This window comes from Phaenicophaeus curvirostris, chromosome 2 (assembly GCF_032191515.1).
Source record: "Phaenicophaeus curvirostris isolate KB17595 chromosome 2, BPBGC_Pcur_1.0, whole genome shotgun sequence".
Taxonomy (NCBI): domain Eukaryota; kingdom Metazoa; phylum Chordata; class Aves; order Cuculiformes; family Cuculidae; genus Phaenicophaeus; species Phaenicophaeus curvirostris.
The window spans coordinates 65,995,606-66,010,600 of record NC_091393.1 but is presented as its reverse complement, the minus strand read 5'-3'; the positions used below and the strand labels follow the sequence as shown (position 1 = coordinate 66,010,600).

General features: G+C 41.2%; 1 protein-coding gene across 1 annotated transcript in view; it reads left to right on the top strand.

Moving 5' to 3' along the window:
* The window catches only part of PCNX2 (pecanex 2), a 155,230-nt gene that overhangs the window by 138,664 nt on the left and 1,571 nt on the right, over nt 1-14,995 (top strand). Inside the window, exons 29-33 of the mRNA XM_069852327.1 lie at nt 4,861-5,005; nt 6,194-6,424; nt 6,775-7,049; nt 8,073-8,257; nt 12,661-13,106. Coding sequence (XP_069708428.1) covers nt 4,861-5,005; nt 6,194-6,424; nt 6,775-7,049; nt 8,073-8,257; nt 12,661-13,106 — 1,282 coding nt within the window. The remainder of the gene's footprint in view (nt 1-4,860; nt 5,006-6,193; nt 6,425-6,774; nt 7,050-8,072; nt 8,258-12,660; nt 13,107-14,995) is intronic.

Sequence of the window (14,995 nt, the reverse complement as noted above, 5' to 3'; positions counted from 1 at the left end):
TTTTGTGGTGAAAAAGGAATCTGAGTAGCACAATTCAAATTAATAAAACCAGCTACAAATAAAATTACTTTAGCTTGGTGAAATATAAGCTTATTCTTTTCTTAAAGGATTTATATGTTTATTTTAATTGACAAAAACGATTTAGTAGAAAGTATTAACTAAGGAGCAATGTGGGCATGCTACCCCCGATCAGGTCCTTAATCAACAAAAATCTCCCAGATACATTCACTTCAATGCAGAGGGCAGTCGTTATGGTACTTGGTGTGTTTACTGCTTCACACAGATCTTCACAACTTATCTAAACACAAAGAAGCAGTAAGTCAGTGAGACAGCATTCGGGATACAATTATATGGCATGCTAGGTGGAAGGAGACTTTGTCCAAAGCATGCAATGCTGCCAAGACCAGAAGGAGATGTTCTCGAGAATTAATTTTATCTGGTGAAGGCAGGTCTCACTCCCCTTTCTCTGTGTTTGATGGAGGGTGATATAGGGCATTATTGCCGGTCCTTGCCCGCAGTTCTCAGGCTGTTGCAGGTCTGTATTCAGTTAGATGAGGGAGAAGTACTTAAGGACTTTGGAAGCTGGAGGAGTTGTTCCTCATGTGATGCTTCACTGCCCTTTAGCTTGAAAAGTTGTCATGATATTTTGGTGGACCTTTGGAGCCTATTGTTGCTGAAAAAGGTTTGAGTTTTCTGCAGTGACAATGTCAGAACAGGCAGTCGCACACCCACCTTGTGCATGAGGGGGATGTACAGCCCTTGGGAGCCAGCTGACTTTGTTAGAAAGAGATCAGGACTCCTAATACATGCTCTGTCATACTCAGATACTGAACTACACAACCTTAGATTATGTAAATTACTCTGGTAGGCACTGAGAAATGACCTTGAACTTCATCTCAGGACTTTCTGTTAATTCTGGCTGGGAAGAATCTTTGCATAACATTGCTAGAGTTTGCGTAATGAGTTTGAGATGTAACACCTGGATAGGCGTTGTAGTCTTCCCCTCACACTTGTTTCTATGAATTGTTTCACATATGTCCAATGTCAGCAAATTAGCCATGAATCTGTGCTCTGTGGTCCATATTTTGTTCTTGGGGGTGACTGTGCAGGTAGCAGGAAACTTTCTCTGGACTAAGTCTGGCCTTTGCTCTGTCTCGAAGAGTGAGTCACCCAACTGCTGTGCAGAAGTAATGCAAAGGTGATGTTACACAGAGCTGTGCACTACCGATTGAGATTCAAGTTTACAGTGTGTATGTAAACTATCAATTTGCACTCATTTATACATGATTTTGTCTAATCTATTAATCAGTAAATGTCACTGTGTAAACCCAGATTTTAAATGCTCATATATAATGTATGTAAATAATTATTCAGTGTACCTGTTCATGTAAATGTCAGTTGAAACCCAACATTAGCACTAGATTATACAATAAATGCATTCGTTAAGAAGGTAGAACATTGCTATGCAAATCACTTGTTCTTTAAAACTGTCATTAGGAGGCATCCTGCACAAAATGCAATTTGAAGAATGACATGAATTACCATTCATTTATTCAAATGAGTGATGTGTTTGTAAAAAATTACTTAATAATCTTATTCAGTCACTAGACCAACTAGTAAATATATGTTTAATATACGTTTCGAATTTGGAAAAATATACAGATTCTCTTAATAAAGCATCTCTCATCAGATACTACCAATACTACCAAGCTTGGATGCTCAGGTCTCCTGAGCACCCTTTGTGCATTATCACTCAGTGCGGACAGAGGGTCACTCCATGGAACACCTCTGCCTGGAGGAACCACTGCTTGTTTCTTTATTCCTTAAATAAATCTACACTTAATATTGGGAAAGGTCTATAAATAGCATTCAGAGGATGAGTTTTGGCGTGCAGAACACACAGGTATATTCACCAGCTCATTAGTCTTAATCCATACTGTTTTCAGGCTTGCATCAAATGCTTTTAGTTGCAGCTATTGGAGCAACATAAGGGATGAAGTAGGAGGGAGTATTTGCTTTGGCTATGTGTACCCTCCTGCTATTTGTGGTGCTACTTAATCCCCTCCTTTCTGCACATGGGCTGATGGTTCCCACACACCTACAAGTCTTGTTCAAAAATAGCTCACAGTTGTGACAGCAGCTTTTCAGGTTCTTAGCTTGGAGGGTTAGAAATGTTGCCAGAAATAGTAGTTATATCTTTTCCTAATTAACGTTGTTTCTTTGGTGTGTGGATTTACCTTAACTAGTATTTAAAATATTTGGAATGAGCCTGTTACTAGAGCGGATTACTAATTGAGGTATGTTAGAACTGGGCCAAGAAAGTAGCAACAACCTTGAGTCAGGCCTGAGATCAAAGCTGTTGGCTTTACAGCTTCCTTATAATCTCATTAGAGTCTTCATGAGAGAGCATAATAATGGGAAGAATAACAACAGCTGTATCTTATGTGGATTAAGCGCTGTGTGTTAACAGAAGCAATGGCTTGAGATAGTGTCAGTTATAGGTAAAATGTACCCAAAAGCCTCATTACGATTGGCAGAAGAATAAAAGAAATCCATGGTTTTGTGAATACAGCAATCTCCTCTCTGGTGGAAAACACAGTATATAAAATAATTGACACTCAGCCTCTCACAACTACTGCCACCGCTGCTTTGCTCCTTGTAGCAATCACATTTGTTCTTAAAAATGCTTCTTAAAGGACTTGTTATGCAGAGACATGAGAAATGGATGAATCTTCCCTAACTAAGCACAGCGAGAGCTGTACGTGCTTCCCTCTGCTTCCTCTGCTGATGCTCAGCTGCAGTTTGCATAGCTGTCCTAGTCCTGGCCTGGCTTTCAGCATATACTGCTGTTCACAGCAAGTCTGTTCAGCGTGTGGTGATGACTGTAAGACACTTTGATGTGAATGCAAACCCTTTGTCTGCTCTGGTGTTCAGATTTGGCTCTGGGAGACTCTCATGATGTAAAAAACAGTTCTCTCTCCTACCTACTCCTCCCTCCATCTCAGCCAACTTTTCAGAGCAAATACAGGGGTGTGACTTGGGGAAAAACTGTATTAGGTGCAGTTTGGAGTATTTTTTTCATTTTCATCCTGGGAAGAATATGTAGATACACTTTTTTTTTTCCAGGCAAGGATTCAGCTGTGTGCTGGATGTTGTCTAGTGGGTGAACGAGTGACCGGAACCTTCCCAATTTCTAGCCTGTTCAAAGGAGACAATAGTCACATATTTCACCACATTGACCTCACTAACAGGTTTATTCTAGGACTTTCTTAGCTATTAACAGGATTTGAGTCTTATTATCGTTTTCCAGCCTCTGAAGCTGATTAATTAAAAGTCGGTGTGGATCAGGACCCCCTCCTTGGAGACACATGAAAACTCCCATTGAAATCAGTGCTTGAATGTTTTGAAGCTCGAAGTGCAAATGCCTGTCTCACATAAGCATATTTTAATACATAACTCTATACTAGTAAATGCAAATCAGTTAGGATTCACAAGAGCTTCCCTGTACTCTTCATGTTCCCAGCAGCAACAGCAGCCTCGCCTTCCTACTGGCCTCGGTCCTACTGATTAGTTCATTTGTATTATATGATGCTTTTGTGGAGAAAATAAGTATCCAGCTGTTCTTCTGGTAACAACATGTATGTCTTTCCATTTGAATTTCTAAAACATGCTATCCACCAAGGGCAAAATTAGAATGAGTTTGAGTTGAAGACAGGCCAAGGGGTCTCTCAAAGAAGAGAAAAAACTTTAAAGATTGTTTTTTTTCTTTTCCTAAAATAATTAAGAAAGCTCAATTATGTGGAAAGATCATGCATTCTCTGGAGAAAGCCTGGGCAGTAATGAAAACTGCTAACATCTTAATGCAGCTTCTCCTCAGAGCCCTTACTATCTAAAAACATCAACTGTTGTAAGAGTGAGTAAAATCTTGGCAGGTAGATGAAACCATGTCCTGTGGGTTTGCAAGAGGGGCCTGTTCTTAACAGATGATTCTGTTCTCATCAATTTTGAGATCGCTTCTCCCAGGCAGCAGTCCTGCCATAAGCACTATACAAGTGGCTATGGTGTCGTTGTGGGAAGCTTGTGATTCAGGGTGCAGATTGGAGCCAAGGCCTTGTTGTTTCCCCTCACAAAGCCCTCATACAACCATTTTCTAATGACTGCTCGGTTTTGTATCTTTTACCTCTTCCTTAAATCTCAGCTCCAGGTAAACTGTCATCCAAGGTCAAGCAGAAGTAGTACTTACATTTGGTTTCTTATACAAAAAAAGAAAGAAGAGATCTGGTGTGAATTTGCTGTAGAGCTATTTGTTCCAGTACGAAATGCCTGTTGTTTGATTCATGCTCTCACCCGCTTTGCTGAACAGCTCCTGAAACTTGGTATTCTTAGTACGTCTGGTTTAATGTTCACGTCTGGGTTTGGGTTTCATTACAGAAGTCTCAGATTTTCTGCAAACATTTTTTACAGATGTTGGTTTGTTGCGGTTTTTTTTTTACTTTTACCTTGCAAGAACTTCTAAGAGTTACAGGGCCGATCAATAAACTTTTAAATGAGATTGCAGAGCAGCTGGCACTCTTCACAGCTGCAGAAATGAAGCACCCTGAGGCACCTCATGACCAGCTACCCATCCTTAGGACACTTTGTTTTAGGTGCCACTCTCATTTCATGGCCAATCATTTAGAGTGCAAGCAGAAGGAAAACAAACTACCCTAAGGAATGGCTTTTTCCTTAGAAATATGTGGTGTGTCCCCTGCTTTATACCCACCGCAGGAGCTCACCCGTTGCCAGAGGTGGCTGAAAGGGGTCCAGCTTGGCAACTTGGGAATGACTTCTGGGAGTGACTGCTGCTTTTTTTTCTTACAGCTTGGACTCTTTTCTCTATGGGCTTCATGCACTGTTCAAAGGAGACTTTCGGATAGCAGCAAAAGATGAGTGGGTCTTTGCAGACATGGATCTATTGCATAAGGTTGTTGCCCCGGCAATCCGAATGTCTCTGAAACTACACCAGGTAGGGCCTTTTAAAAATTTTTATTTTTAGCTTTTACTATTATATCTGTTTTCTTAGGGAAACACAGAAAACCTTCAAAACTGTCCAAAGGAGAAAGAAAAAAAAAACAAACCAAAACCAAAACAAAAACCAGTAGTTCTTGCCTTATTCTGAGAAACTTCCATAACAATAAAGGAAAAGCTTGGCATTTATTTATTTTGCATCCACTTGATCTTCTTTTCTGTACCCCCTTGCTGCCTGTGTGAAACCATTCCTATTGCAGAGCTTGACCCCACATTTTTCATCAAAGCAAAGCTGACATTCATTTCATGATTTACTTATGTGGATGCTACAAAGATGATCTCTAGATTGAAAAGAAATACATTGATCAGACTAATTTCATTGCTAATTTAGCAATCCTTTCATGAATGGCAATACACGTGTTAAGACAGAGGTGAGAGGAGAGTGGTTTGAAGGGTTTGTGTCACAGCTGTTTGTTCCATCATGTCAGGCTGTTTCTGACCTCGCTCTGTTTTCAGCTGTAAACATCTGGCACACCTCCATTGAAGTTGCACCTATGTCTTCAGGTCAATCTTGTATATCTTGGAGTTGATTTTGTTCTTGTTCTGTTGTGTTAGGATTTAGTATCGTAAGCTTTTATCATGGATATTTATAATTGCTTTGAATGCAACTGAAGTGAAACTGCTGTGAATTTGTATCTGAGAATCTGACAACCATAATTTTATGAATGTTATTGCTGGCCGTGTTGCTGTGCAACAGCTAAAGTAGTAACACAATATTGTGCTATCTGCTGATGGATTGTCAGTCTGTGCCTTTGTTGATGGGGTTTTTTTATGGATAAAAATAAGGATTTCCACAAGAACTGTGGAACCCCCCAGGTGATTCCAGTCTCCCTCTGCCTCTCATGATTTCTCACTTTACAAAAAGCAAGTGGATAAGCTGGCATTCGCCAAATGCCTTTGTCCAGTGGAGACATGAGATCAGGTTACAATAAAACAAAAACTTTATCTTTCTATATTATTCTTAAATTAATGGTTCTGCCTCCCCAAAGTCATGCTGTATCAAATGATAAATTGCTTGGGGGGCAGCCGGCAACTGTTTGAAAAACAGGATTTTGTTTGTTGTTAATAGTTTTTATGTTTTCACCAACATACCTGACCATTTCCAATCTTCTTCCTGTTCTACCAGGACCAGTTCACCTGCCCAGATGAGTATGAGGACCCAGCAGTTTTGTATGAAGCGATCCAATCTTTTGAAGAAAAGGTTGTGATCTGTCACGAAGGGGACCCAGCTTGGCGCAGTGCTGTACTCTCCAACAGAGAGGAGCTTCTAACCCTGAGACATGTGGTAGATGAAGGAGCAGATGAATATAAGGTTATCATGCTCCACAAAAGCTACCTGAGCTTTAAAGTTATCAAGGTACATATACTGTCTTTCTAATATTGCAGTGATTTAGGGCCATAGTTAATAGCATTATGTCTGAGTAATCTGGCCAAAAGGAGAGGCTGATTATAGCTACTGGAGTACGGACTGGAGGCCCGAAGAGCTCTCTACAGTTCTTTTCCATTTGGCACCCATATGCTTGTCTATCAGAAATAACATCCCAGGCTTTGCTAGGGAGTAGCTGCAAAAGTTCATTAAAACTATTGGTGCAAAGACATGGAGGTGTCTGCACCCACAGCTACTGCCATTCTACCCACATCATGTAGTTCTGCAGCTTAAGTAGCAAATGTTTTCATGTGATCCACACTTATTTTACCTGCCTGTAGGTCAACAAGGAGTGCGTCAGAGGGCTTTGGGCTGGGCAGCAGCAGGAGTTGATTTTCTTACGCAATCGTAATCCAGAGAGAGGAAGCATCCAGAATAATAAACAGGTCTTACGGAACTTAATTAATTCTTCATGTGATCAGCCACTGGGATATCCAATGTATGTTTCCCCTTTAACCACGTCGTACCTTGGGACACACAGCCAGCTGAGGAACATCTGGGGGGGACCTGTCAGTTTGGACAACATTAAAAAGTGGTTCAGATCCAAATGGTTAAGGTAAGTGTTGCATTTTGTTCCTGCAGATAGAGACCCTGCAGCCTCAGTTCCACTGTATTTCCTGTTAAGCAAGAGTAATTCTGCACTATTATCTATGATTAAAAAATCAATCGTGAATAACTCGGTATATAAAAAAATAGCCCTACAGATATGGCAGAAAGCAAACTCATTAACTCATTCATGGCTTTTGTTGAACATGTAGAAAGCTTTGCTTAAGATTACTTATCAAATTACTCAACACTACAGACATTTCTCTTGTTCAAGGGAATTTTACTGTCCGTGTCTTGTAAATAAGGATATCTTTTCTGTAACTCACTGATATGTCAGAACGTGAAGGGATGTGTTGGTGGGTTATGCTTCAAAGCTTTGGCAGTATACATGTTTATCCCCAGGTAATTGTTCTGGACTAAACCACATCTAAAAAGGTACTTGCTCTCCACTAGAACTGCTTGATGTCTCCTGGGTTTGCATGATCATTATCTGACACCTGTCAGCTCTATTGTACCTGCACTTTTCACACAGCAACAGCTCAGTCTTGTATCGTTCCCCCAACCTGCCCTATTGCCAGTGTGGCTGAGGAGAGATGGGGGCCATGGTGACACTGTGGGAGCCAGCTTGTACACTAAGACCTATAATAAGATTGAATATGGTGGTTTAATATGTTAGTTTCCCAACATCCAGCTTGTTCTGAATAAAGTCCCGCCAGCTCATTCTCCTTCTTTGCTATTTGGCTGCCTCATGTAGAAGCTGTTCGAGAGACCAACGTAACATTAGATTAAGAGTCCTAAGGTCTTGCAGGGCTACAAAGCCACTTAGCACAGAGGAAAAAAGGTTTGGTTTGTGTCACGTGCAATTTTATTCCGAGTAAGCTTACTAGATCATCATCTTTGTCATCTCATAAAATGTCAAAAGACCTGCAGCAGTATGAGAAAGTACAGTTACCATTGTGAGGGCATCTGGTATCGGCAGCACAAATCCTTGTGTGTAAGAAATGGCTGACCATGTGTGTGTTCTTGCAAACAGAATGCGGAAGGACTGTCATGCAGCTCACCATGAAAGAGGTAACGTTGAAGAGGTGGATAGTGGAGGGGGATCTTCATCAGGCAGCCATTCCACAGGCAATTCAAGCCAGAGCAGTAGCTCACAGCCCACCAGAGACGGAACCCCTCAGCTGCAAGCTTCATCTCAAGAAGTCCATCAGCATGCAGGTATTAGCATGATGTACTTGGCTTTTTCTGTAGTCTTCTCCTGAGGGCCTGCTCAGATAGATGCTTTTGGGGCACTTTCATATCCAGTGGAAAACTAATTTTAGAAAGAGGGAGCTTTGTTCTTCCTAATGACCAAGCACATGTAGGAGATGGCTTCCTGATATAGGAGGTTGTAGTGAGGTGGGTATTGGCCTCTTCTCCCAAGTGACAGGATGAGAGGGAATGGCCTCAAGTTGCACCAGGGGAGGTTCAGATTGGACATCAGGAAAAATTCTTCACTGAAAGTGTTATTGGGCTCTGACAGAGGCTGCCCAGGGAGGAGGTTGAGGCCCCATCCCTGGAGGTATCTAAAAGATGGGTGGATGAAGTGCTTTGGGATATGACTTAGTATTGGACAGATATGGTAGGGCTTGATGATCTCAAAGGTCTTTTCCAACCTAGTGAATCACTTTCTATGATTTTATATTGTTCCAAGTATTTACCGGGAGGTTATAAGACAAATGTGATTCATCAAAGTTCCCCTGTCAAACAACTTTACGTATAACTTTTGGATAGGAGGTGCCACTAGCAATGGCAGAATGAGAAACGCAGATGGGAGGGAGCCTGTACCACAGGGAACCTGCGCTGATGTTGGCTGGGAAGAGCAGAAGTATGCAAAAATCTTAATTATCTTGGAGGGGCCATGACGATTTATTTGAGCAATTGGTTTGGCTGTTCATCAGTGCACGTGGAGAACAAAGAAATATCAAATAACTTCATGTGTCTCTGCAGCAGTTACCAAGAGAAAATTAAACGTTGCCAATCATTCTGTCAACTAACAGCTGAGCCCTTCTTATATTAAATTATTGATTCAAAACCATTTCAGACATATTTACAGGGTAGAACTACTGGCCTTCACATTGGAAATATACTTTAAATTTGACAGTGGGTCACCATGAGACCTATCAGTATGGATCACAACTTGTAACATAAAGCAAATTAACTCAGCCTTTCAACAAGCTGTGGTTTTACTGTATAAATTAAAGCAGAAAACGAGAAAGGTGTGACACTTATTTGCTACCTGCCAAATAATTTTGACCTTTCATTAAAAGTAATGGACAGGACTGGAGAGAATCTTGCCCTGAATATAAATGATGTTGTAAGAATAAAATAACTGCTGCTTTTAACCGAGTGTAGAATTAGAGGAATCCCCACGTGCATACTCATAACTTGACACAGTAATCAGAGTGGCAAACTTAATTGTAAAATAATGATCCTGAGCATGCCATACAAGAATGAAAGCTAATTGTGAGTTGTTTAAAAGAAAGTATTGGGTGCCCAGATAACCACAATCAAGACAGAAGGTCACACTTCATTAAGAAAAGCAACCTTGCCTTGAGGTAAAATGAAGAAGTGCACAACAAATGCAAGGAAGTGGAAAATAACAAATGCAAATCAGTATTCAGTCCTGAGAGACCGTTGATAAGAGAAAGAGAGTGAAACAAGAAGTTTCTGGCTGGCACCATTAGAGACAAAAAGATGAAAGTGAGTTTGTGGCTGTTCATTTTTAAGTGGTTTTGGAAGCAAAAGAAATCCTAAGAGTGGTCTTGGTCCATCACTATATCGAAAAGCAAAGCTGCCACTAATGTAGAAGTGAGAAAATAAATGTCCAGTTTGTACTGGGGAGAATGCAGGTGATCTATTTCTGTGATGTGATTGCAAAGTAGTTCCTTCCATCCTAACAGCTACAAAAGAACATGAAAGAGTAGTTATCAAAGTTATATGCTTAATTGAGCAGATGCAAATGATTCTCATTCAAGAAGATTTTTAAGAGAGCTGGTTATAAAGTGAGCTCTGTTTGATCATCAGTAAGTATAGGAATACCAAGACAATACCAGAGGACTGTGAAAGAACTTATGCTATGCCTGTTGTTAAAAAAAACCCAGAATGAATAGGGTGACATGGGAAATGCACATCTGTCAGTCTGACTTTGGCACACTGTTGGCCTACCACGCGCAATCCTAGTGCCCTAACTTAAAAAGGATATTTTTAATTTGTCAGGAGTTCAAAGAAAAGCCAAAAAATGATCAAAGATCTGGGAAATGCATCCTGTAGTGAGAGATTAAGAGCTTTCAAACAATTTATATTGTAAAGGATTCTTTGATCAGAGTCTGTAATTATTTACCTGGGCAACAAAATGTGACTAAAGGCAGTTGATTTCAGCAGACTTGGGTATAACAAACCTAAACAAATTCAGATTTGAAATCAAGTGCACATTTTTATCAGTGAGAATAAATAGACAGTGAAACAAGGCACTGAGAACTAAGATGGATTCTCTGTGATTGGAGATCTTTCATGCACTTCTTTAAAATAATTATAGTAATTAGTAATACCATACAATTCCAGGAAGTTGTATGGCCCATGCTCTATAGCACGCAGACGAGATGATCACAGCAATCCCTTCTAGACCCATAATCTCTGAATCAAGTGCATTTAATGTTTTCATATTTCATATTTAATTTTGCAGCTTGGTGCCACTGAGTCTGCAAAATGCAATGAAAGCCCTGTATAAAAGTGTGACCAAAATCGGGAGCACTGGAAACATGTGGGGTTCTCCCCCAAAGTGTCCAAATTTCATGATGCAGTTCATAGAACAGCCTTTGTTTCCTAAGTGCTTTCAAGGACAGAGTTATTTATGTGTAGACGCGGGTGGTCTCCTGTCCAATGCTCTAACCGCTGCATTTGGGATGAATATAGAATACTTTGGGACAGGGGTCAGCTTGGCAGTTTAAATCACAAACAGATGTTTGGCCACATTAGCCCCTGCACAAACTAACACACCACAGCCCCTCTGTTCTTAATTCCAGTCTGTTCTTTTTATTTTAAAAGGGTAACCTATTAAAGGAACCATCAGATGTAGAAACCAAAGCGCTTAAACAAAACCCCAGAGTCTGAAGAACCTGAATCCCTGCAGAGGCCAGACGTGCACACGGCTGCCAGTGCAGCAGCCAGGCCTGACCCCATCACAGTCCCTGCCCTCCCTGTTAATCACGTTTGCAGTGCAGGGGACACTGGTGACGTGGCTCACAGGAGCCATAGGCATCTGTCCCATTGCTCTCAAGCGGAGATCCCAGGGCTCCTCTTTCAGAGAAAGCTGCTTCGCATGCCATCTCAGGAAAATTATTTTTTTATTGTTTGGAATATAAAAGCAGAGCTAAGGATGCCTTGTAAGTGGGGTGCAAAAGTGTCAGTGCTTGCCAAACCAACTAGGTTTAGCCAAACCGACTAAAAAGCTCCAGTTAGGTTGTGGCTCTGCCATCTGACTCTGTGCCAGGTTACCTAAATTCTCTTTGCTTCAGCATCTGAAAAATAGGGCTAATGACACCAACCTCTGGAAATAGGGCTTGTGGAGGTGAAGTAGCGTCTTTCAGCTATATAATGTAAATAGTTTGGATATGAAATTCTGCACTACTGGAACCCTCGTGAAATTCATAGTCATGTTTCTAGAAGATAAGTGTGAGATTTATATTCTTTTATGCCTGCAAAATTTCAGTATCTGGAGGAGTTTCAGTGCTTCCCTTCCCTCCATAGTTTGCGTATTGGGAAAAACCAAAGCAAAAAAAAATTACCAATGACCTGGAAATGCCTGCCAGAAAAAATTGTTTCTGCATTTATGGCTCTCAACAGATTTTCTGGCATCAACTCTCTACAGCTAGGAAACCAAAATGCCAGCTTGTGTTAATGTTTGGAGTTTCCAGGAAAGCAAAAAGCTGAGCAGGCGCTCACGTGACTGAGTATTTGCTGCATAAGCCTGGGTTAGAGCCTGTCTGCTGAAGGAATAAACTCTTTTGAGGCCTGTAGCCCTTGCCAGCCCGCTGCATGCCACTTGCAGAGTGCCTGGGTGCAAGCACATATCTATCTGGTGGGTTCACTAGCCGATGCGTTGATTTGCCTACACCTATTTTAGTATGCAAGCGTAAGAAATACAGAAAGTATTTGCTTGAATGACTTAAGGTGTTGATATAAATGCATAGATGTACAGGAAGATAGAAGTTGCCTAGACACATCAAAACAGTTTATCCTACCCTCCATGTCCAACAGCGGCTGCATCAAGGTGCTTCACAGAAAAGGGCAAGAACCTTACACGGTTCTCATTCAGACCTCCAGCATGATTACCCTAACAGCAGGTGTTCATGTCTTTTCAGTCTGCGATATATTTTAAATATCACTCTTGGGACTCAGCTAAAAAAACCCAGAAAGGTTCACAGGTTTAGCAGTTGCTTATTTCTGTTATCCTTGGGATTCTTACGCTGATAAAACCGGTAGTAATATGCCAATAGTAGCATGTACACATGGGGTACTGTCCATAGCATGGAGTTCATCAGGATGCCACTTACCTAAATATATTAATCTCTCTTTTAAAGGCAGGAGAAAACCCAGGAGTCAGTCCGTCCAGGCACACGCTGCTTTAAACCAAAGGCCCCCTTCAAGTCACTCTGGACCAATTGTAGAAAGCCGCCAGCCTTTCATTCAAACATCTACATCTGCTCATGAAATTGCCCAAAGGCTTTCTAGTAGTCAGCTGTCATTCCACAACTCGGCAACTTCTGTGTTTTCCCAGTCCCCTGCTGTTCCAGTTGCAGACCAGCTGACTGTGCAGGACCGAGCTGCAGCAATGCTCAGGTCCAGTCTGGCCTCTTCCACCAGCTCAACTCTCAGCCTGCTCTTTGGCAAGAGAAGTTTTTCAAGTGCTTTGGTGATTTCTGGGCTCTCCGCTGCAGACGGAGGTAACACCAGTGACACTCAGTCATCCAGCAGTATGAATATTGCCATGGGCCCATCTGCTAGAGCAGCAAGTCAAGCAGCTCGGGTAAGACTGAAACCAAAACAGCAATACTATGAGTTACCGCACTGTTCTCCTAGCAGGTACTTGTACTGTTGTCCCATCATTTGGTTTCTTCCCTTCCACTGGTCTTTTCTTTCCCAAAACAACATCAGGATTTGAGCCTTTGGTTTGGATTTTGCATCACAATAAAATTAACTTTTTTTAGTATTAGTGTGAAAGAAGAACAATGTATTTTAAATAATTGACAGGTTGGCTGTTAAGCACACACATGAAACTAAACTGGGGCAAAGTCCTTCTTCCTTCCACTCCCACCAGGGACTTAGATCTCCATGTTCTACAGTCCAGGTGCTGAGTACCATCATAAGCAGACTACGCTATGCTAAACTAAGCTCCTTCCTTGCTTGCTCAGACAAGACTTAATTATTTGTACAAAGAGGAATGGTTCCCACTGAACTTGTGCACTTGTTCTGCCCTGCTCTCTGACCAGAAATTCAATCCAGGACCCGAAAACTTCGCTGCTGAAAGGGTTAGTCAAAGGACATCTGTAGGAAATATTTCCCAAAGGAAAACTGCATGCCCTGTGATTCAGCATTTTCTAAGAGCAGAACAGTACACACAAAGATCTTCTAGCCTTATTCCCAATAGACTCTCTCTTTTATTCCCATCTTCCATGAAAAATTCAATGCACATAGAATTGTAATTGTTTTATTGTCTCCCTAAGTGTATTTATTTAACTTTGGTTGCCATCAGTTGCTTTCCTGAATTTCAAAACTTTCACTTCAGCGCTACAGAGCAGTAATGTGTGAAGATGGACGCGAGATAAAGGGCAACTGCAACAAGAGGTTGAGTGACAACGTAATTAAGACAGACTCTTGCATTTGGCCTATCAAATTGGCAGCCAAACTGGCAATAGGGGAGGACTGTGAATATGGAAAGTCCAAACCACTTTCCTACTACTGTCATTCAGAACTGTGTACAGCTTCCCTAATTTTCAAAGAATTCTCCAAACCTCAGGTGAAAAAAGCTCTTCAGCCTGTGTGTATTTTGCTCTCAACCCAAAAATACCATGTATGGTATAGTTCCCTGAAGCTCTGCCATGAACTTCAACGAAGTTGGCTGAATGTTACTCATCTGGGTCCAATCCTGCTTTAGAACTTTAATGACTGTTAATAATATTTCTACATGTACAGCTGAACAGATCAGATGACAAGGCATAATTCCAGCTCTCAAGAGTTTATTGCTTAATTTGCAAGAAACTCAGCCAGTCTGCAATACTAACAAAACAGTAGGATTCACCTCATGTAACTTGAAGCTATCTAAAATTTGGGCATGAAATCTCTGTAGATTGTTGCTGTGGCCTCTGTATTCAGTGGAGAGGACAATCCACTTCATCCTTACAGCTGTCAGGAAGAAATCTTCCCCTGGGACACTTGTGTATCTTGCCAACCATTGACAGCCTAGGTGATACACTAACACTGCATGGTTAAATTTAGATGAGATGAGTCCTAGTCAAAGTTAACTGCTCAGAGGCCAGCTGCCTGCTTGATTGAAAGTGGTAAGGAGGAAGTGTTTTATTTAAACGTTAACACAGCACAGTTCTGGAAAGCTTTTATACTAATGGACTCCTTACCGTGGGGTGACACTGCACGTAACATTTTCAGACGGATAATTGCATTCCGGTTTTGATGAAGTTTGTAAATTGAGTTTAAAATTCGGTGTATAAAGCAAGCCCCAGAGCAACCTGATTGATCTTCTTAGAAGTCAGCCTGCTTGAGCAGAGGTTTGGACTGGATGACCTCCAGAAGTCCTTTTCAATCCATATTATTTTACAGCTCTCTGTACATGTGTACATCTATGGCACCAAACCTCTAGCTCCTGGTCTGCTTTTCTTTCCCAACGTATGCATTATGCAA